Source organism: Narcine bancroftii, chromosome 8, assembly GCF_036971445.1.
Source record: "Narcine bancroftii isolate sNarBan1 chromosome 8, sNarBan1.hap1, whole genome shotgun sequence".
NCBI classification, from domain to species: Eukaryota; Metazoa; Chordata; class Chondrichthyes; order Torpediniformes; family Narcinidae; genus Narcine; species Narcine bancroftii.
Window position 1 is genome coordinate 91837163 of NC_091476.1, and position 20971 is coordinate 91858133.

At 46.6% G+C, this 20971-nt stretch overlaps 1 protein-coding gene across 4 annotated transcripts in view; it reads left to right on the forward strand.

Annotated features, from left to right (window-relative positions):
* robo4 (roundabout, axon guidance receptor, homolog 4 (Drosophila)) overlaps nt 1–20971 on the forward strand; it is a 144311-nt gene that overhangs the window by 80884 nt on the left and 42456 nt on the right. For all 4 annotated transcript variants that reach the window (XM_069894496.1, XM_069894497.1, XM_069894498.1 and 1 more), the window contains 4 exons: nt 7393–7581; nt 10628–10670; nt 10754–10884; nt 16000–16317. In XM_069894496.1, coding sequence (XP_069750597.1) covers nt 7393–7581; nt 10628–10670; nt 10754–10884; nt 16000–16317 — 681 coding nt within the window. The remainder of the gene's footprint in view (nt 1–7392; nt 7582–10627; nt 10671–10753; nt 10885–15999; nt 16318–20971) is intronic.

Sequence of the window (20971 nt, forward strand, 5' to 3'; positions counted from 1 at the left end):
AGCAGGGCATTTGAAGTCATGAAAAGTGCCCTCACGAAGGCTACCCTGCTTGTTCACCCACGCACTGACCTGCATATGGCGCTCTCCATTGATGCCTCTGCCACAGCCGTCGGTGTCATCCTGGAGCAGCAGGTGAACGGACTATGGAGACCACTGACATTCTTTAGCCGATTTCTTTGCCCACCAGAGCGCAAGTATAGCGCTTTCGATTGTGAGTTGCTGGGTATGTACCTGGCGGTGCATCATTTCCGCTATTTCTTGGAGGGGAGGCCTTTCACCATTTTTACTACCCACAAACCCCTCACTCAGGCGCTCGCTATGGCAAGAGATCCCTGGTTGGACCGCCAACAAAGACATCTCTCCTTCATGTTGGAGTTCACCGACATTTGGCACAAGGCAGGGAAAGACAATGTGGTCACCAACGCACTCTCACGACTGGCCATTTGCGCGCTGACACCCGGCCTCAACTTTGACCAGCTCGTCCAGGACCAGAAGTCTGATGAGGAGACGCGGGCCTGCGGTTCCAGGACCTCCTGACTCCTCACGGTGAGGGCACCGTCCTGTGCGATGTCTCCATGGGCACCCCGCGTCCAGTGGTTCTCCAGCAGCGGTGCAGGCAAGTCTTCCACCATATCCATGACCTTTCCCACCCTTCCATCAGGTCCAGGTTCCGTATGGTGGCAGAACGTTTCTTCTGCCACGGGCTTCAGAAGCAGATTGCGGACTGGGCCAGAACCTGCACCCATTGCCAGCTTTCCAAGGTACACAGGCACACCAGAGCGCCCATACAAGATTTTGAACACGTCTGGGAAGAGTTCAGCCACATACATGTGGACATCGTCGGACCCTTACCTGTTTCCCAAGGTAACTTACCTTTTCAGAGTGGTAGACCACACCACTCGTTGGCCCGAGGCGATCCCGATGCCAGATGCCTCCACGGACTCCTGCTCCCGAGCGCTTTTGAATGGTTGGGTTTCCCGGTACGGCGTTCCGAACCACCTCACCAGTGATCGGTGCACCCAGTTCACTTCTGCACTCTGGGCATAGATCGCCAACAGGCTGGGGATCGAGCTACATCACACCACGGCCTATCACCCACAGGCCAATGGGCTAGTCGAGCAATTGCACTGCCACCTTAAGTCAATACTGATGGCCCTGACTGGGTGGACGAGCTGCCTTTGGTGATCCTGGGCATCCGCTTGACACTCAAAGAAGACCTACTGGCTTCATCAGCTGAGCTGGTCTACAGTGCTCCGCTAGCCCTACCCGGTGAGTTCGTCAACGCACCTCACAACCCCCCAGCAGTCACCGCAAGGTCTACTTCCCTGCCTCCGGGCCCAGTTATATTCCTTCACACCCCACTGCCACCCAGACATGGCACACGGGCCTCTTGCATCCCCAGTGAGCTGTATTCCACAGAATACGTCCCCAGTGAGCTGTATTCCACAGAATACGTCCCCAGTGAGCTGTATTCTGCAGTGTACGTCCCCAGTGAGTTGTATTCCACAGGGTACGTTTTTATCAGGTGGGGCCCATCCACAGCACCTCTACAAAGACCATACGAATGGCCGTACAAAGTCATCCAGTGTTCAGGATCCACTTTCACACTGGACGTCGGTGGTAAGAGGGAACTGTTTACGGTGGACAGGTTAAAGCCAGCCCACCCCGACTCCACTGAGCCAGTAGTTGTGGCCCAACCCAAGAAGCGGGGCCGCAAAAAGGACATTGGTGCTGGTTCTTTGGGGGGGGGGGGGGCTGTGTGACGGTATGCCATTAGGGAGGCGAACCGGCCCTGCTTGTCACGCATGCAACGGGACAGCCGGCCAAAATGGCGCCATCAGGCGTTTCCTCCCAACCTCAGCACCGGGCTCAGAAGCCCACGTTTGGCGACTCACATGACTCCCTGGTGACGTCGGGGCCCCCCAGCGCGATTCTCAGCCAGGTCAGGGCTGGGAGTATAAGACCAGCCAGGCAGCCTGCAATAAATCAGTTTTGCTCACTGAAGTCAACCCGTTTGGTTGTGCGATCCTTCAGTTAGCAGTGTTGCCGCTGCTACATCCCTGCATTTCAAGGTTCAAGATTCCTTTATTGTCATGTAATAAAAGCAGTGTAATATTTCACAAAATTGCCTTTAGTCTGCCATAAGGCAGATAGATTTGCCATCAGCAGAAATTGCTAGGTGCCTATTACAGTCAGAGAAAGGGAATTTCCCCCCCCCTTCCCCCAGCGAGTCGCTGAGTGTCCATGGACAGTGCTGGATTAACCTAGTAACAAAAGTAGCGTATGCTACGGGTCCCACATTTTCAAAGGTCCTGCGCTAAATGTTTGCAAGCTGTCAGATAAAGTACGAGGACATGCTGCACTTCGCCAGATGGATGACGCAGATCGTGTCACTGAGGCTGACCTCAACCTGGCACAGGGCCAGGAGAAGCTGTGCGAGTTCTCTGTGAAGCCCCTGTGCACAGTGACTGCCAGCTGCCGCTCCTCTGATTGACAGCTCGCTCCGCCCCTCCTGGGCTGCTGCCGCCCCGTCATGCAACGGTTGCTCCAGCCAAGGCATGAGCGCGCTGACATCACAGTACCCCTGAGAGTCATTGAGCACCGTTCCCTCAGCAACGGGCCAGTCCCTGGAGGAGGCTGCGGCCTGTGCCTGGGGTGGAGGTGAGACTTGCTCCAGGTGGCCGGGGGGTGGATCTCGAGTACTCGGGGTGCAGGCCCGGCCCTTGTTTGAGTTGCTCTGCCCTGAGGTAGAGCCAGTGCTGCTGGGGTGTGAGTGTGGCCTTGGGGAACAGGGCAAGCGGCACCATGGTGTGAGTGAGGCCCGGCTGGGTCCTCGTCCCCCCACAGTCAGGCTGGTGAGGGAAGGAGCAAGAAAGGTGAGGGGGGGGGGTGAGTGCAGGGACCACACCTCCTGTCACATGGGGGAGTGAGGAATTTGGGAGAAGTGTCTCTGACAATGTTGTGGGCAGCGAGTGTGTCCGGCTGCAGCACCTGTCCTCCCAGCTACATGGATGGGTGGGAGCAGCAGTCAGACTGATGGAGGGAGGGGTGGAAAGGAGGCAGACAGGTTCCCAGACAGGGCAAACGTGAGCACGCAGGCGGTGGACGCAGGAATGGCACCCATTCCCCGCCAACACCCTCCTGCCTCCACTGAGTGAGTTCTCGAATGGCAGTATGTACTCCCCCTCACTGTTACCCTAATACCCGATTAGACCCCGGCACTGATTAATGGCGCTGTAAGTGCATTGCGCTAAATGCTTCGCTAACCGTGCTTCCCTTAGGACTTGCCATTGGACTTTTTGTAATTTTATCTGTGCCATGCTCCAGATCTGGGACCAGTCTTGGTGGTTTTTATTGATCAGGAAATGGTAAGTTTAAAGACCAAATTAAGAACTTTAAAACAACTATGCTTTGCTGTGCTACTAATTGTAATGCTCCAAGGTAACGTCTGCTCTTCCCAGTAGTCCAGACGTGTAAGGGATCTGGTAAAATGACTGGATAATCCAAAGGCCTTCTTCCCCCTTGACCTGCAATTTCTAGCGATCGAGCAGGAACTCTGTTCCTCAACCTGCATCTTTCTCCTTTGACTAGCGTCTCCCTCAACTAGCTTTCCCTCTTTCTACACCCCCCCCCCCTCACATCAATAAGTAAACCTATTCATCCCACCACCTCTCTCCTTCCACAAGTACCCATCTCCTTTGGCCAGCAAAAGCCAAAGAAAAATTAATTGCTCCTATGTCACTGAGAACAAGATGTTCGGGTACAAAAATAACCACTATTTCCATTGATGTGGCATCAGTAAATTCTACAGGAATTGCCTTGATGCTTTTCAAATGATGCTGTGCAAAAGTGCAAGTGTCTGCAGACTTGCAGTCTTTTTTTTTGTCTGATCTTTTCAGTTCCTTGCAATAGATATTAAATGATTCTTGTACGACGTACATATTTGAAGCTACCTTGGTAATTGAAATCGCACAGGGGATAGATTGGAGCCTGCACAAGCCATGTAAAGGTTATTTTATGAGATTATGAAATGCAGCAATTTCAGGTTTTTTTTAATAATGAAAAATCTATCCATTTATCCATTGTTGATTCTCCCTGTGCTGTTGTACAGCTTTATAATGAACTGAGCAGAAAACAATCATTCATCATTCATTCTCCACTGTGGGATTGAGACAGAGTTATTTCACATCATATTGGATTCCTGATTGCAAATGGGTAAACGGGAATTGCGTACATTACATGCTCTGCTCCTTCATTCATCTCCATCAGTCTCTTAGGATCAGTTGCCAGTGGACCCAAACACATTTTACATATGTTGCTCCGTTAAAAGTATCGTACAATAAAAACCCAGCAATCACAGCGACTGAATCAATACCAGGGATGGGAGAATTTTACAGAAATGGGGGAGTAGGATCGTTAAGCAGAAAAGTTTGCAGACGCTGTGATTGCTGTGCAATGCACAAATGTGCTGGAGAAGCTTAGCAGGTCACGCAGCCCCTGTAAGAAGTAAAGAGTTGCCAGTGTTTTGGGCCTGAGCCTTTTGTCCGGGTATGAGCAAAAAGCAGGCTTGAATTAAAAAGGTGGGGTGGGGAGAGGAGGGAGAAAGGGGCAGGGGGAGGAGCACAGGCTAACAAGTAAGAGGTAAAATCATTGCAACTTGCCAAGAAGAATGGAAGGAGAATTCAAGTTAATGCCTTGGGTTGAAGCCTCTTGGTCCAAACAAATGAGCTTTAAACAGTGGGGTGAAGGACCCACAGGCAGAACAAAGGGAATATCTTTGATAGGATGATCAGAGATCACCCATTGTCCTCTCCAGCACTTCCCTCACTTAAGATGTGCTTTCTAACTTTCTTGGCTCTCTTGAGGGGTATTTGACCTGAAGCATTCATGCTATCTGAACTGCGGAGTGCTCAGCATTTTCTGTTGTTAATTCAGATTTCCAACATCTACAGTTTTAGTTTTCAATTTAATGCACTGGCCAAGGAGAAAAAAAATATTTCTATGTAATGTGAACAAGGAAATTCATTTGCCACTCTTTATGACCCCAGGGTGTATTGAAGCATTCATAAATATTTTTGAGCCAATTTGTACATACCACACTCTGCTTTTGTGACATTTGCTGATGGTAAATAATGACCAAGGCACCTGGAATAACTTGTGTAGACTTTGACAAATGCAACAGATATTTTGTGTGCACCTGTGAGGTTAGATGGGATATCAGTTTAATGTCTCGTTCATAATTTTTGGTCTTTGGTCTGTGCTTGGCTCTTGATCCTCCAAAATACTCTGTATGGGATTTAAACTGGAGGTGGGGGAGGGTGTGCTTGAGGAGATTTTGGAAGAAGAGCTGCCTTAAATTTACCTGGGACTGGTTGTGTGAGTGTGGTAGGGTGAAGATTATTCTCTGCTTTAATTGTGTGGGGGGAAGAATTAATTGCTGTACACATCTGTCTTGGAAGATGGTAATATAAATTGGGTTGCCTGCCCTCGTCTGCTCCCAGCAGGCTTGGGTTTGATGTAGGATTGATCGTCTATACCGAGCTGGCAGTTTAGCATTTTGTAAAAACAGATCAGATGGTGTGCTTCCTGTCTGTCTTGGACAGAGCTCCACTTTAATGAATCCAAACACTTTGTAACACTTGCTTCCATATATATTTGTGACAAATTGGGTTGCCTGTCTCTGGACTCATTGGATGAGTAGTATTTTTGTTTGTGTCTGGGTCCCACGTAGCTACTGCACGTTCCCAATGTGGTCTGACGAGGGTGAGGTACAACTTCTCCTTGACAGAAGTTGAACGATGATGGAAACTGTGTCTCAGACAATTTCGGACTCCTGTTGCCTTCAATGTTGTATGATGCGTCTGATCATTCCAACCCAGGTCGTTCTGGATTTTGATGCCAAGGTGTTTGGTCTGTTTGGTTTCATCAAGGGTGACACCCAGGATTTTGTGTGATGTTTTGCCTGGTTTTCTCTTCCTGGTGACATACATGGTTTTGCATTTGGAAGGAGTGAACTGCATGTCCCATTTTTGTGACCATTCTACTATGCTATCAAGATCTTTTTGGAGATCATCCTCGTCATCAGCTGACTTAATTGGACGCAATACCAAACAATCGTCCGCGATTGTTCAGTGGTCCTTGAAACTTCCGTGTATGTCGTTGATGTGGAGTAAAACAAATGTGGGACTAACACTGTGCCCTGCGGTTTACCACTTAACACTGGATGCCATTCAGAATTTTTTCCATTCACACACACCCACTAGAGACGTTTCGACAAGAAACTGGAAATCTATTTTTTAGCGTTGGAGGGAATACCATAGCCGTCGGATTTCTTAAGTAATCTTTAGTGGGGAATGACATCGAATGTTTTGGAGAAGTTGAGCACTGTTGAATCAATGGTGACGTAGTTATCAAAGTTTTTGGCCAAGTCACACCACCACCTTAGACTTTTGTATTCAGATCTCTGGAGTGGAACGTACGCCGACCCTGCTCAAAGGTGTACAATGAGTCATGGCTGAAACTTGCCCAGCAAGAGCGTGTAACTGCGGTGATTCTTGTAGTTCATTGAACAACCCACTCAATTACAGCTCAATGGACCTTTAGCCTTTGGTTCTCTCTTTCATCCCTGGCTTGTTGCAGGATTGGAGATGAAAGGGACACAAGAAGAGATAAAGAAGCTTATAAAACAAAGCCAAACCAATGTCTCAAAACCCAAAGAACATCTGTCGAGGAACATTTCTGTTTGGGTGGTGGTGGGGGTGGAAATCTCAAACGTTTTCTTTGGGGATAGATCTATTTCACTGGCTTTGCTTATGTTTCAGGTTGAGATAAATGATTAAAATGTTATCATTTTCACTTTTGTGGTCACATAAGAGGTTGTTTAATTGGGGACAGCTGTTAAATTGATCTTTTGTCTTTTGCCTCTATTTTTCCCCTTCAGTTCTCTCTGCGATCCAGCATCACCACCATACCCATCCATCATTAATATTCCCACCAATAGCTCACTTGTGCTAGGAAATCCACCAGATAAATGTATGCGAGTTCCACGCACCAATTGCCCAATTCTTTCTAATTGCACAGGAAACCACCTCACCAGAAAATTGTCCCATTCAGCTGAAGCTTTTGTGGTTTAATTTTTAAGGCCTGTCAGGTCACTGGCTCTAGTGAGCGGTGTCTGTCTGTATCGCGTAATCTCTAAGTTGGTGGTATGGTTTCTCAGGTGAAGTGCGAAGAGTACATTTTGTTGTGTACAATGATCTGACCAGAAAGTGTTTTGCTAAGTGTAATTTTTGCATGTTTGTGTGATGGCTAAAAAGCATAATCTTTTAACAAGATGCAGGTCCTCACAGGTCAATCGATAAAAATCTTTAACCCATTATTTTTAAATCTTAGACCCGTTGGGGCAGGAGACGTCGTCAGCCTCTTCGATCTTTGGGCTGGTGCTGGAGTTTGTGAGGCAGCCGGTTTTCATTGCAAGTGCTGGGAGTGTCATCTGGGTCATCCTGATGCTGCTCAGTGTTTGTCTGTATTATCGCCGTACAAAAAGGGGTCACGTTCAGAAGAAGCACAAGCTGAGAAAAGGTGAGAGGGACTTCACAGCGATTTATCACCAGCATCAGTGCCCGCTTTACAACGGGGGACTTAACAAGGCGTTAACTTTCAGCTGAGGACAGCCAGGTTGATGTAACCCAATTGAGATGAGGATCAAATTCTCTGACACTTTCTGATCGGGCAGCTCTTAAATTCATTTGTCCTCTGTTGGTTACTGTGGTGAATCTCTGATGAGCTGTCAGTCTTCCCTTCAGCTAGCCTTGCCTTACTAACATTGGCTGTGCATTATCTCTACTGTTAAGGACACTCCCCTTGGGTATAACTGTGTATGCATCTATCGTCTTTCATTATTGTACCATGAGTTTCTGCTAATAAATGCCATGGTTATTGTTTGAGCACATCGTCTTTGTTTACTTCATCAACTGGTTATGGTGAAGAGATTTTCAAACCACATGCAGAACATTATTTTCCTTGATCTTTACTTTTTCACATTTCTCTCTATCTCTGTTTTCCTCCTTTAATTTAAAGATACAGCATGGTAACAGGCCCTTCCAGTACACATGGCCTAAATACACCCATGTGACCAATTAACCTGCTAACCCAGTATGTCTTTGGGACATTGCAGGAAACCGGAGCACCCGGAGGAAATCCACATGGTCACAGGAGGGAGTATAGAAACCTCTCACAGACAGCGGCAGATTCAAACCCTGCTTACTGCCGCTGTAATAGCGTTGTGAAAACCGCTACACTAGCCAACTGTTTGCCATCCCTCTATGTGCTTACGAAACTATCTCCCTTTACCTTCCATCTCTGAACATTGCACTCTTCACACCTCATTATCTCTAGTTCCACATCGCTCCTGTCTCTGCCTCTTCATCCGATGAACCATCTTTCAATCCCCCATCATGATTCGAACACTTGTCTGAGACTAACTACTAAGTGGACTACAAGTGTAAGTGGCAGACTGTAGCTCAATGTTCTGATACATATTCAGAAAGGTATATCTATTCAGATAATCTATCCAAGACAGATAATTCCTTATAAAATAATGACTCAGTTGCCTGCCTAATTAGTCTCAAACACTGAGGCACTCTCTGAGATGAAATGGGCACAAGAAAACAGGGGTAGTTCATTAGATGGATCCTTGAATGGGTCCATTAATGTGTTAAATCCCTGAAGATGTCAGCAGCCCACTATTCCTGATTATTAATTTAAAAAAATAAATTTAGACACATAGCACAGTAACAGGCCCTTCTGGCCCATGTGCTTATGATCCCAAATACATCAATTAACCTGCTGCATCTTTGGAATATGGGAGGAAACCAATGCCAGGAGAATATTCAAACTCCTTACAGACAGGGCCGGATTCGAACCCAGGTTGCTGGGACTGTAATAACATTGGGCGAACCAATAGACTAACTGTGCTGCCATTGTTGTTCTTTTTAATCTGAAACTCTGTCACTGGTTCAAACCAGGCATGCATCTAATTGTTTGTAATTATTACAGTATTAATTTGCAAGACCAAGAAGGATTCAATCCTAAATGAGGCAAAATGGGTAGTGTACTGGAGACGGGCAGGAAGATCAACATGGAGATGATAGGCCAAAGGCCCCTTTCAATGCTGAAAACTCTATTGTTCTACGATGAAAGCTCTATGCCTGCATCGCCTTGTTAGGAATCCGTTTGCAGTGGCGGATTAACTACCACCCGAGACCCCAGGCTGAATTTTATTAAGGATCCCCTGCCCCACCCTTTGTTGAATAGAATAAAGTGACATTAAGTTATGTTAAATAGCATCTTAGGGGTCTCCAAAGTGGTTGATAGGAGTATCAAAGGGGTTGAAACATTCCAAGGGGTCTAAAGAGGGCCTATAAATACTTTTGGGGTTGAAAGAATTGTAAAGCCCAAGGTCCTTGCTCCTCTCCCTAATCCTGCCCACGAGCCCGAGGTCCACGCTCCTGTCCCCGCTCCTGCCCAGGAGCCTGAGGTCCCCGCTCCTGTCACTGCTCCTGTCTGGGAGTCCGAGGTTCCTGCTCCTGACGGGATTCTGGGATCCCCACTCCTGTCACTGCTCCTGCCCGGGAGTCTGAGGTCCCCACTCCTGTCCCTGCTCCTGCCAGAGGTCCCCGCTCTGGTCCCCACTCCTGCTCGGGAGCCAGAAGTCCCTGCTTCTGCCCGTGAGCCCGAGGTCCTCACTCCTGTCACTGATCCTGCCTGGGAGTCTGAGATTCCCGCTCCTGACGGGAGTCTGGGATCTCCATTCCTGTCGCTGCTCCTGCCCGGGAGTCCGAGGTCCCCGCTCCTGTCCCTGCTCCTGCCAGAGGTCCCCGCTCTGGTCCCCACTCCTGCTCGGGAGCCCGAGGTCCCTGCTTCTGCCCGTGAGCCCGAGGTCCTCACTCCTGTCGCTGCTCCTGCCTAGGAGCCCAAAGTCCTTGCTCCTGCTCGGGAGCCCAAGGTCCCCGCTCCTGCCCAAGAGCCCGAGGTCCTTCTGGGCTCCTAGGCTTAAGCCCACTCAGTCTAATAGTTAATCTGCCACTGACATATTATTTACCTTGTTGGCAGGGTTTTGGGAGGGGGAACGTAACAGTTCTACTGACATGATATAACAGTCTGTGGATAGTGTTTTGGCTGCCACTGGTGGGATGAGGTGATGCTCTCCAGTAATTTGCTGCACCTATCACGTGCATTTTGGATGTGAAGTGTAATAATCGGCCATCGATGTCAAAAGGGGAAATAGAAACGAAATGCCAGATTTCCCGCTTCTGGTACTTGGTTTCTGAGTCGGCCTTCTCCCATTCCTGGTGAGAATGCTCTGTACCAGGAAGATGTCATCGTTGCATTTTATCCAAATTATAATTGGTTCCTCTGTTGACTGGATATTGTGGCGAAACTAGGAAAGAAGCTGGATAATGCAAGCAATTGGATTATTCTTGCTAAACCCGGCACTAGATGGAATCCTGTAATGCTTTCACAGTCAGCAAAATACTCGTTCCAAAGCTTGACAAAACTCTCCTAGAATGTGTGTGGAGAAGGATCATTTCTGAATCACTAATTTATGTTAATTTGTGCACTGCAGGCATGTACAGGCTGGCTAATGAGGACGTTATAATCAAGCACAGGTAAGCTGGGCTTGGATGAAGAGAACATTTGCATTCGATGGTCACTAAACAGCTGAGCTGACGTCCTTTTGCTTTAACCCCAGGATGAACCTCATTGAGTCGCCTTGGTTGTCCAACTCTTGGAAGTCAAACAGCTACTCCAAGACCTTCGATGCTGGGAGGAGTCGTCCTCTCTGGCTGCACAGCTGGGAGAATCAGACATACAGAGAAACAGGTGAGAGCATTCTCAATCCAGATCACCTTTATTCCTCAAACCTTGCAAACCCAAGAATAATTGGAGGTCAGCTTTCTCCCAGATCTTTGTGCTGAAAGAGCTTTCTGGAAGTTTTATCGAATGTCCAAGGTTACAATGGATTTTGTGAGCAGGGAAGGACCTGGGACCTTTATGTGTGATACTTATGAATGACTTGAATGCGTATGTAAGAGGTGTGATTAGGAAGTTTGTGGATGGCAGTATAAAAAGGTATATAAAATTATGAGGGGAATAGATAGAGTAGATGTGAACAGGCTCTTCCGCTTGAGGGTAGGAGAGATTGGAACAAGGGGTCGTAAGTTAAGGGTTAGGGGGCAAAACTTTAGAAGTAATTTAAGAGGAAGCTTCTTCACTCAGACAGTGGTGGCTGAGTGGAATGACCTTCCTGAAGAGGTGGTTGCAGCAGGGTCAATTGTCATTTAAGAGGAGATTGGATGAGCACATGGATGTGAGGGGGTTGGAGGGTCATGGGCAAAGAGTAGGTCAGTGAAACTAGTGGAGTTCACTTAAATCGGTGCGGACTAGAAGGGCCAATGTGGCCTGTTTCCGTACTGTAATTGTTACATGATTATGAGTGCTGCTGTAGATCGTGAGAAAAGTTACAACAGACATGAAGATTAGACGGAAAATTCAACAGTGTGTTTTGCAGATGGAATTTAATCCAGACAAGTGTGATGTGATGCAGTTGGAAAGTTAGGTAAAGAATATTGAAGGGACTGTGGGGTTCAAGTTGATCATTCCCTGAAAATGGCAACTAGGGCTGGTTAAATAGTGAATAAAACATTAATTCAAGGATTGGGGAAAATAAATATAAAAGTTGGGAGGTTGTGTTGCAAATTTTATAAAACACCGATTAGACTGTTCTTGGAGTGTTGTGTGCAGTTCATACAATTGGAAGGATGCAGTCATGCTGAGGGAAGATGGAGGAGACTCTCCAGGAAGTTGCCTGGATTGGGGGACTTTTGTTATGGGGAGAGAATGGAGTGGCTGGGCTTGTTTACCTTATGGAAACTGTGGGGTAACCTGACAGGTTTATAAAATTATTCAAGACATAAAAAGGGTAGCCAGTAAGATTCTTTCCATCATGGTAGGGGAGAGAAAGAAATTTTGATGGAGATCTAAGGGCAATGCTTTCACACAGCACGGTGATAGCTGAAAGATGTAGGAGGAGATGGGGGAATTGGATGCAATAGCTACATTTCCGAGGCAGCTGGATAGGCAAGGTACGGAACGATGCGGACCCAGCGCAGGCAAATGGGATGTCGATGGGGGTGGATGTGATGGGCTGGAGGACCATTTCTCTGCTGTACAACTCCATATGGTCGGGGAAATGGTAACTAATTTCAAGTTTGTTATCAATTAAATGTGCAGAAATAACCAGACAAAAGTGTTTCTCAGGATTATGGCGCACGCCCATACATTCAATAATCACAGACACAGAAAGGTGAAAATTCAAGAAAAATAAATGGTTAAAAAATGTTTAAAATTAGTGTGCTTCCCTTCAGGAATCCTTTTTTTTGTCCTCAGCACCCTCTTGAATCCTGTAAGATCATCTCCGCTGCTTCTCCTGGTGGCCTGCGCTAGTCCACTGCTCCACGGAGTCTGCAACCCCTCATGGCCACTGCCAAGCTCTGGCTCTGTCATCTTGGACACAGACCTGTGGTTGCAGGAGTTTAGTTTATACGAGCAGTTGGCTTCTTTAACAGACCGTTTATGGAACCACCAGCATTAACACCGGATGGTTGAACCCTTCGGTGTAGCACTATGTCTCTGCACTCCTGGACCCTCACCAGCCGTTATTAGGGCAGCACAGAACTCCTGTAACTCCAGCTAGGAGGATGGATGGAAAGGGGTCCTCAATAATACCACTCAATGATGCTCCTGTAAAATATTGTCAAGATGAGGGGCTGGTAGCATTGCCAGAGATGACAAGATTAAAATAATTGGCAGTGGGAAAGAAAAAAAAATATTTTGCAATGACATGTTTTGATCTAGAATACAGTCTGAAATTGACAACCATGATGAACATGAGACATGGAGCTCAGATGCAGTGTGTATAGCTTATTCAAAGGACCACTTCAGGAAACTTCTACATGTATTGTTTCTGCTTGGAGAGCAGTGAGCCACATCACACAATCTTTAAATAGATGACAGCCTTAAGGCAACAATTATATTTCACCAACAATATTGCACATTCCCACTAGACGTGAGTCACTTGAAAGAGACTCCACTGGGGGAAGGAGCTGGGGAATGGGACTGATCAATCCAATGCCATCTACAAGTTTGCAGATGACACCACAGTTGTCTGCAGAATCACTAACAGCAATGAGTTAGCGTAGAGGAGGGAGATGGATCAGCTCTTTGAGTGGTGTCACAACAACCACCTTGTGCTCAATGTTAGCAAAACAAAAAAGATGATTGTGGACTTCAGGAGGGAGTTGGGATCACGTCTCAGCCTCAGTGGAGGAGAGGGTCAAGAACTTCAAATTCCTGGGTGTCAACATCTCTGAGGATCTGTCCTGGAGCCTCCATCTTGATGCAATCATGAAGAAGGCTTGCCAGAGGCTATACTTTGTGAGGTGTCTGAGGAAATTTGGTATGACACCAAAGACTCTCGAAAACTTCCACAGTGGAGAGCATTCTAGCTGGTTGCATTACTGTCTAGTATGGAGGTGCCAAATCTCAGGACAAGACTTAACTCCAGAGGGTTGCTAACTCGGCCTGCGACTTCACAGACACCAGACTTCACTCCATCGAAGACATCCACATGAGGCGACATCTTAAAAAAGGCAGCCTCTATCCTCCTCCACCACCCAGGCCATGCCCTCTTCACTCTGCTACCGTTGGGGGGAAAAAAATACAGGAGCCTAAAGATGAGCTTCTTTCCTGCTGCCATCAGATTCCTGAATAATCAACAAAAGACACAGCCTTACTTTTCGTGCACTACTGTTTTTTTTACAAAGATATTATTGTTGTAAGATGGTTCGTAATATGAAGGTTGGCACTAAGATGCTGCTGCAAAACAGCGACTTTCGTGATTTGTTCAAGACAATAAATCCTGATTATGATAGTACCTTGAGATAGAAACTGCGCACTGAATCTGGGCTGACCAAATCGGGCTGTGACAGGCACAATCCTACTTTGTGATGTAGGATTCCTTGAATCACTAGTATCCAAGTGATGTGGGAGAGGTTTATGAAGACCTCACACCTCCAGGAGCTGCTTTAAGTTTTGGTGACTCTCTCTCTTTCAATTTGAAGAGATTTACCAATTCTACTTGAGAATTATTGCATTTGGGAAGTAAAATGGCTCAGCCCAGTGGACGTGTTTATTGCAGGGAGCAAAGGCTTCACTCTGGCACGGGGGAAAACTCTTGAACTTAGGGCTACGATACAAAGTTGAGGCTTTGCTCTTGATTTCACTCATTGGTCTTGTTTGACTCGGTGAAAAGTGTGTGAAATTGCCCGTCCTCCAGTGGTGAACACAAGTGTTTGATAAATTTGAGTTAGAAACCCATGATGTTTCTCGATGGCTACGTGGTGAGAAGTATCTGACATGAGAGTGAACTGCTAAAAACAACTCCCCGTGATTCTACTATTTTTATTAATAATATTTCTTTGAATATATTGATATAGGTTTTATGTAGTTTATCTGTATGCGTGTTATGTCTGATGTATGTTTACACTGTTGTCTGGAAAATGCTGTTCCATCAGGGTTGTACTGATACAATTGAATGATAAGTAAACTTAAGAATGAATGTTCTTTATGAAACAAAGAGGGACACTGTAGTGCATTTGGTAGCGCTGCGGCCCTTCAGGTCTGAGGGCCACAGCTTCATTTCTAAACTGTTGCTGTGACTGCATGGGTTTCTGTAGGGATGCTCTAGTTGCCTTCTTCACCCCAAAGACATGCAGGTTAAGTTCATTTGGACACTGTAAATCCCCTTGTGTAGGCAAGGGAAAGTATCCGAGGGCAGTTGATAGGCGTGAAGTGGAAGGACGTGGAGGATAAAGTGAGCTGGATGAGTGTAATTGGGTGCTTAATGGACTGCATGGATATGATGGATGAAAAGGCTTGCTTCTATGACTCTATATGACCCAAGTGTTGTTTGGGTTCGTGTGGGTCTCACAGGTTAAGAACCAGACCAAAGTGCAGTTACAAAGCACACGTTTATTTTAGAGATGGAATTGAGGCAACAGGGTCGATATGTCAAGCAAACTTCTATACATACACAATATGCAAGGGTTAAATGTACACTTTCAGATGACGAGGGGGAAACCGACAGAAACTGGTGAAGTTACAGGAACATACACATTCAACAATCAGATCAAGGTGATATTACATGCTCTCACCCCTTGACTGGTACGAACACGGCTCTAGCTACCTGGCCTTGAGACTCACCCTATCTCAGTGTGGAAGGTAATACTTACATGCCACGAGGAGTCCAAAGAGGCAGAATAAAGGGGCACGTGGTCCTTTACAGTTCTGGGGGCAAAGCTGGGGGGCCAATCATAAGGGTCATTGTGGGCCCCATTGGTTGCTATGGCCAATGGCTCAAAGCCAAGTGCAGGGGCTCAGCAGGAGTGAACTGAGGTGATTCACCTGGGCCAATTGGGTGGAAGGTCAGGGCTGAGCCTGGGCGGGCTGCCTGGACTGCAGCACCTGGTGATTTAGGTGGGCTAATCGTAAGGGTCACCTTGATGGCTTGGGGTAGTCTTTGACCTTGTCTGGCAGGTAGTGTGTACAATGAACAGGAGCGCAGCAGCACCATTACTGCCCCTCCATTACACCAAGTGATGTTCTTTCATTACTTGATCTCTATTCAGCCGACTTCCTCCTCAGTTAACTGATAAACACTGCCAAAATGGAGCATTGGATTTATCAGTGACTGATGGTTCACCAATACTCTGCACAGTCAACCAGAAGTAACTCCCGACTATTGTCATCAATGCTTGGGCCTAAGCCAACGAGAACACTGCCCTGCATTGTCAAATGGTACAATGATGGTCCGTCTCTTGTTGTCAGGACTGTTGGCTTCAGGCTGTTTTTTTGTGAATCTGCCTCTTTCATTTGTAGGTTCATCCTTTGAGAAGACTCCAATTTTGAGGGTACAGGGCCTCCCTCTGTTGCCTGACAACAGCCTGAATGGAATGGCCAGCACTGACATTAAAGGGAAAGACCTGAAGACGTTCAGCACTCCGCTTGTACAGAGGACCACCGCTTCCAGCTATCGTTCCCGGGTAACTCCAGACTGCAGTCCTTTGCCATCGCTGAAGAACAATATACATAGAAGCAAAGTCGATGGTTTTGATCACGATGTTATAAAGTTAACGCAAAAAATGCCCTCCTATCTGCAGTCAAGCATGGAACTCTGGAATAAAAACTGCAATAAAGGTGAGCACTCAAATCACATGGCTTGGAAAAAAAATCTCGTGCCAAAACACTGCTTCCTTTCTTGTGCAGTGTTGAGGGGTGGGGATTCCCACCGCATAATTTTATTATCTGATGCTTTACATAATATTTCCAGTGCAGTAAAACTCTTGACTATCTGCTCCTTCACCATCTGGAAATATCAATGGATTGGCATCTGGCCCTCCTCATAAGGGATGCAATGCTCCTCTCCAACATGCCAGAGCTCCGGTTCCCACACTTCACCACTTCACTCCACTGACTAGGACTCTGGCTCCTGCACTCCCTTCCAACTCAGTGACCTCACTCCCCATTCTCTCTTTCAACTGACCAAGGTCCCTTTCCCTGCACTCCTGGGTCACTGGGAAAGTTATTACAATTCTGCGTAACTTTTCATGAAGGGAAATACTAATGCGTTTGTGTATTAATATAAACAACATCCTGTAACCTGAAAAATCTGATTATCTGATGCCCCCAAGGTCCCAAGAGTGCTAGATTTTTGGCCTTTTGCTTTGCTTTTGTTTCTTCCTTAACCCATGTTAGAAAGCGTGTTATGTCTGGCTATGTGTGTGCATGTATTGCACTGAGGACTGGAGAACACTATTTTGTCAGATTGTATTCGTGCAATCAGATGACAATAAACTTGACTTGATCTCATTTGACTTTACTAGTGAGATTCCAGTTCCTGTTCCAATGGTACCAGGTTAACGGAGGTCAACCATCAGGTCACTTCTAACCCGGAATAGGGAAGGGTTGACAAATCAATCCATGTCCTGTCCCTATGTTGCTGTGAATATAGATGTTGGCATGGAGGCACATTGATGATCAGCAAACAAAGAATTACTGGAGAAAATCAGCTCTTCAGATGTTGTCATTCAATGTTTCCAGTGTGTTGTGTGAGGCAAAACCAGCTTGATGGGTGCAAAGAGCAGTGAGTCTCAAAGTTACTCTTCCAGATCTGATCCTTGGCAAGTTCTGAGCAGCTGGCAAAAATGTGTAATGGTTCCACTGGAGTTCATTCAACATGATACCTAGCAACTGATTCACTTTGCTGATGGAATTTTGCCATTTGGAATACTTCATCCAGTTTCCTTGTAGTGACACTGTACACATGGATTCACAGGCTGATTATAACAGTGATATTTATTCACATATGTAGGGAAGTCACAACAGGGGTAATAAAACACTCACTCGCTTGCTCGCTGCATGGCTACCCAATACTTGCAAGCATCCGTGGAGAAATGGTTTTACAGTCAACGAATACATTACAATGCCCGTCACCCCTTGAAACAATGCAGGCATGACTCTTTACCAAACGAAACTAGGCTTACAATAATGGTGATCTCTGCATGTACCACATTAAAGCTCCCCACCCTTTATCAGCGCACACCTTACCAATGATTCTCCTGCGTCACCCACAGTTCACAACCTGGAGTGGAGCTGGGGTTTGTCGCAGGGGAAGAAAAAGAGACAGATGGTCCACACGTGGTGGGCTTTAGAGTGGCGGCCCAAGTATGGGTTAGGTGATTATCGGGACCAATGGTCAGGCGTGCACTAATCTGTGGGCAGAGCTTCACTTTGATTGGCAGGTGAGGTGACTTCCGACTAGGTATCTGCTGATAGGGTCACATGACACGTGCGCATCCATATTACAGGGTGGTTTTCTTTAACAAGAGAGGTTCCTAACCCAAAAAGTTGACTGAGACTTGATAAAGGATCTTGACCCAAAATGTTTACTAACCCTTTCTACCCCTGGATGCTGGCTGACCTGCTGAGCTCATCTAGCAATTGCTCAAGATTCCAAAATCTGCAGTTTCTGCATTTCTCTCTTGAACGTCAGCGAGACTGGGCCACGTAGCAAGTTTTCCTTGCTCAATGACATTGAGTGAGCCTTACTGTGGATGAGTCCAGACTTCCAAAGTCAGAACTCCCACTGCTCACGTCATACTGATTTGAATCCAACACTCAAAGGTATCTGGTGTCCATTGGTTGAGGAAGAGAAAACTGGAAGATAAGGAGAGAATGCAGGAGATAAAGAAACTATTTTGCATTTGTGACATCTGTTTACAGCCCTCTACTGAGTGGAGTGGAACCCCATTTGAGAATAAAGAATATAGAGTAGCCCGCCCCCACCCCACCCACAGACATGGTTAATCTGCCTGTAGATGACACTTTCCAATCTCTCGTATTTCCCAATCTCAAAACATGTCATCTTCACAGAAACATAAATGACAATACTCCGAATTACTTTCTTAATAATCCAAATAAAGCAAACTTCGTAGTTGCAGCTTTATGTAGCCTTTAATTAGTTGATAAAATAATTTTGTATAACTTCGCACCAAGGTTTTCACAACGACGCATAAACAAGGCATTCGGTTATATTTCAAGACATAACGATATAAAATGATAGGAAATGATCAAAACAAATAAAACGATAAGATGACGAATTCAAAGAAAAGTTTTTCGAGAGCTTGCGTCTCCTCCATAGTTCTTCAAAGACTGAAATACAAACTCTCCGTTTGCTCGGATATTACGACATATGACATCATAGAAACTATGGTAACACTATAAACAACCATTTTTCTTAAAGAGAGAGTCACAAAATGCAAAAATCAAAAACACAAGGTTTTAACCTTGACACTGCCTTGACCCCATCTTCTGAAGTTCAAGTGTTTGCTCAGCATTCAGTCAGACCCCGCACTTAAAGGCACCCATGTCAGTATTGGATAGTGCCAAATGGGTAAGAAGTTTATCCTCCGTACAATGCTCTATTTTTGGCTTAGTTATCAACCATCCAATAGTTTTGAAGACCCTTTTTTTCCAGCTTTATTTCTTGACCTATTTCTAATGAACAAATTCCAACTCTTACACCGTCTGACAAGATTTGAACCTGTAATTCAGTGTTGGCCAAGATTATTATGACCATAATGGTGCAGAGCTAAAAATTGTCACATTTTAAAATAAGAAAGCAAAGTTACTCTTCCCAGATCTGATCCTTGGCAAGTTCTGAGCAGCTGGCAAAAATGTGTAATGGTTCCACTGGAGTTCATTCAACATTAGAATTCTTCATCCAGTTTCCTTGAAGTGACACTGTACACATGGATTCACAGAATAATCCAAAGCTTGGCACTAGGGTGCTTGTCAAGTGAGAAGGCTCAAAAAAATAACAGATGTGGAGACAAAGAGCTCAGCACGCAGTTGCTAAGGAATGTTCAGGTCTTTGGTCTGGCCAGAGGTGATTTAAATGATCTTACTGAGCTTTTGCATCTGATCTCACCCTTCCAGTGAAATGCTTAAAGAACCAGCTTAGCTTTCAATTCCTGATCACTGATGAAATCCACTGTTGCTGGGATGCATCTGTTTGCATGACAGGTGTGGATATGACCTCGACGACTGTTGTGCCTCTACTGGTTGAGAAGTTTATCCAAGCTGGTTATTTGAAGGTCACAACTTGGCGAACTTTCTCCTTAATTTCAGCATTTCCTTTCACCAGCAAGAAACCTGCCACCTCGGGCAAGTTGCCGTACAGCTGTGGGTGAGAACCTGCCTCTTCCTTTCCTTCGACTCCTGTATCACAGCACTAGCGTGCCACTTTCATGCCAAAAATCCTCACCCCGTCATGTACAAAAGTCCCCTGAGCTGTAGCAGGAATTCAGATAAATGGGGACAGACTTAACTTGGAGCCATCAATCAAAGCATATGTGGGGGGCTGTTAGCCAGAATCAGACACACACAAGGTAAAGACTTTACAACAGGCTTTAATTCACAAAGACTTCCACGGAACCAGGCTGGCTGTGGCTGCAGTAACTCGGAGAGAGGCTTCGGGAGGCTGGCGCAGGCTTATATTCCAGAGGGTGATTGACACCTGACCGGGTGGGGCTTGATCTATTCAGGCCGACTGATTGACAGCCGGCCAGGTGTAGTCCTGTCCCCTGACACTCCTGCAGGTACAGAGGTTGTCCCCTGCAGTAGTCTGGTGGTGTACCACCACATTCACCCCCTTTAAAATTGTCCCGGGGAGTGGGGGGGGGGGCAGTAACAAGGTACCCACTATACAACATACAATATTTACAGATTGAGACGATATGGCGGCCACCGGGGTCTCTGTGACCGTCGTAGGACTGGCTCTTGGTCACTGGTCGGAGGGAAGTGGTGGGGCTGGCGGCAGGGATCTGTGTGACTGGTGTGGTGCCGAGCGGAGGGGTGACCGAGGGGGCCAGGGTCGATGTATGAGAGTTGTATTGGATGAGTGAGGGGGAAGATTTGTCCCCCAGGGCTGAAGCGGGCCCCTGGTGGTCAAGGAGGTCCTGCCTGCCCCATAGCTGCCTGGGGATGGGGATGTATGCCCAGTCGGCGTTGTCCTGGGCTGAAGGATGCCGTGGGGTGGTGGGTACTCTCCTGGTGCCAGGTCCGTGGTTGAGACAGTGTCCTCACTGCCACTGCCGAACCTAACAAGGCTTCGTCCTTGTGTGCCCATATGTACTTATGCAGGAGCACCGATCCCATGCTGGGAGGGACATTCCAGTCGCCGACTTCCTGGGGAATGAGAACAGACATTCATGAGGGGTCTCGTTGGTAGCCGTACACAGCAGCGACCAAATGGCATAGAGCGCCTCTGGAAGGGCATCCTGCCAGTACT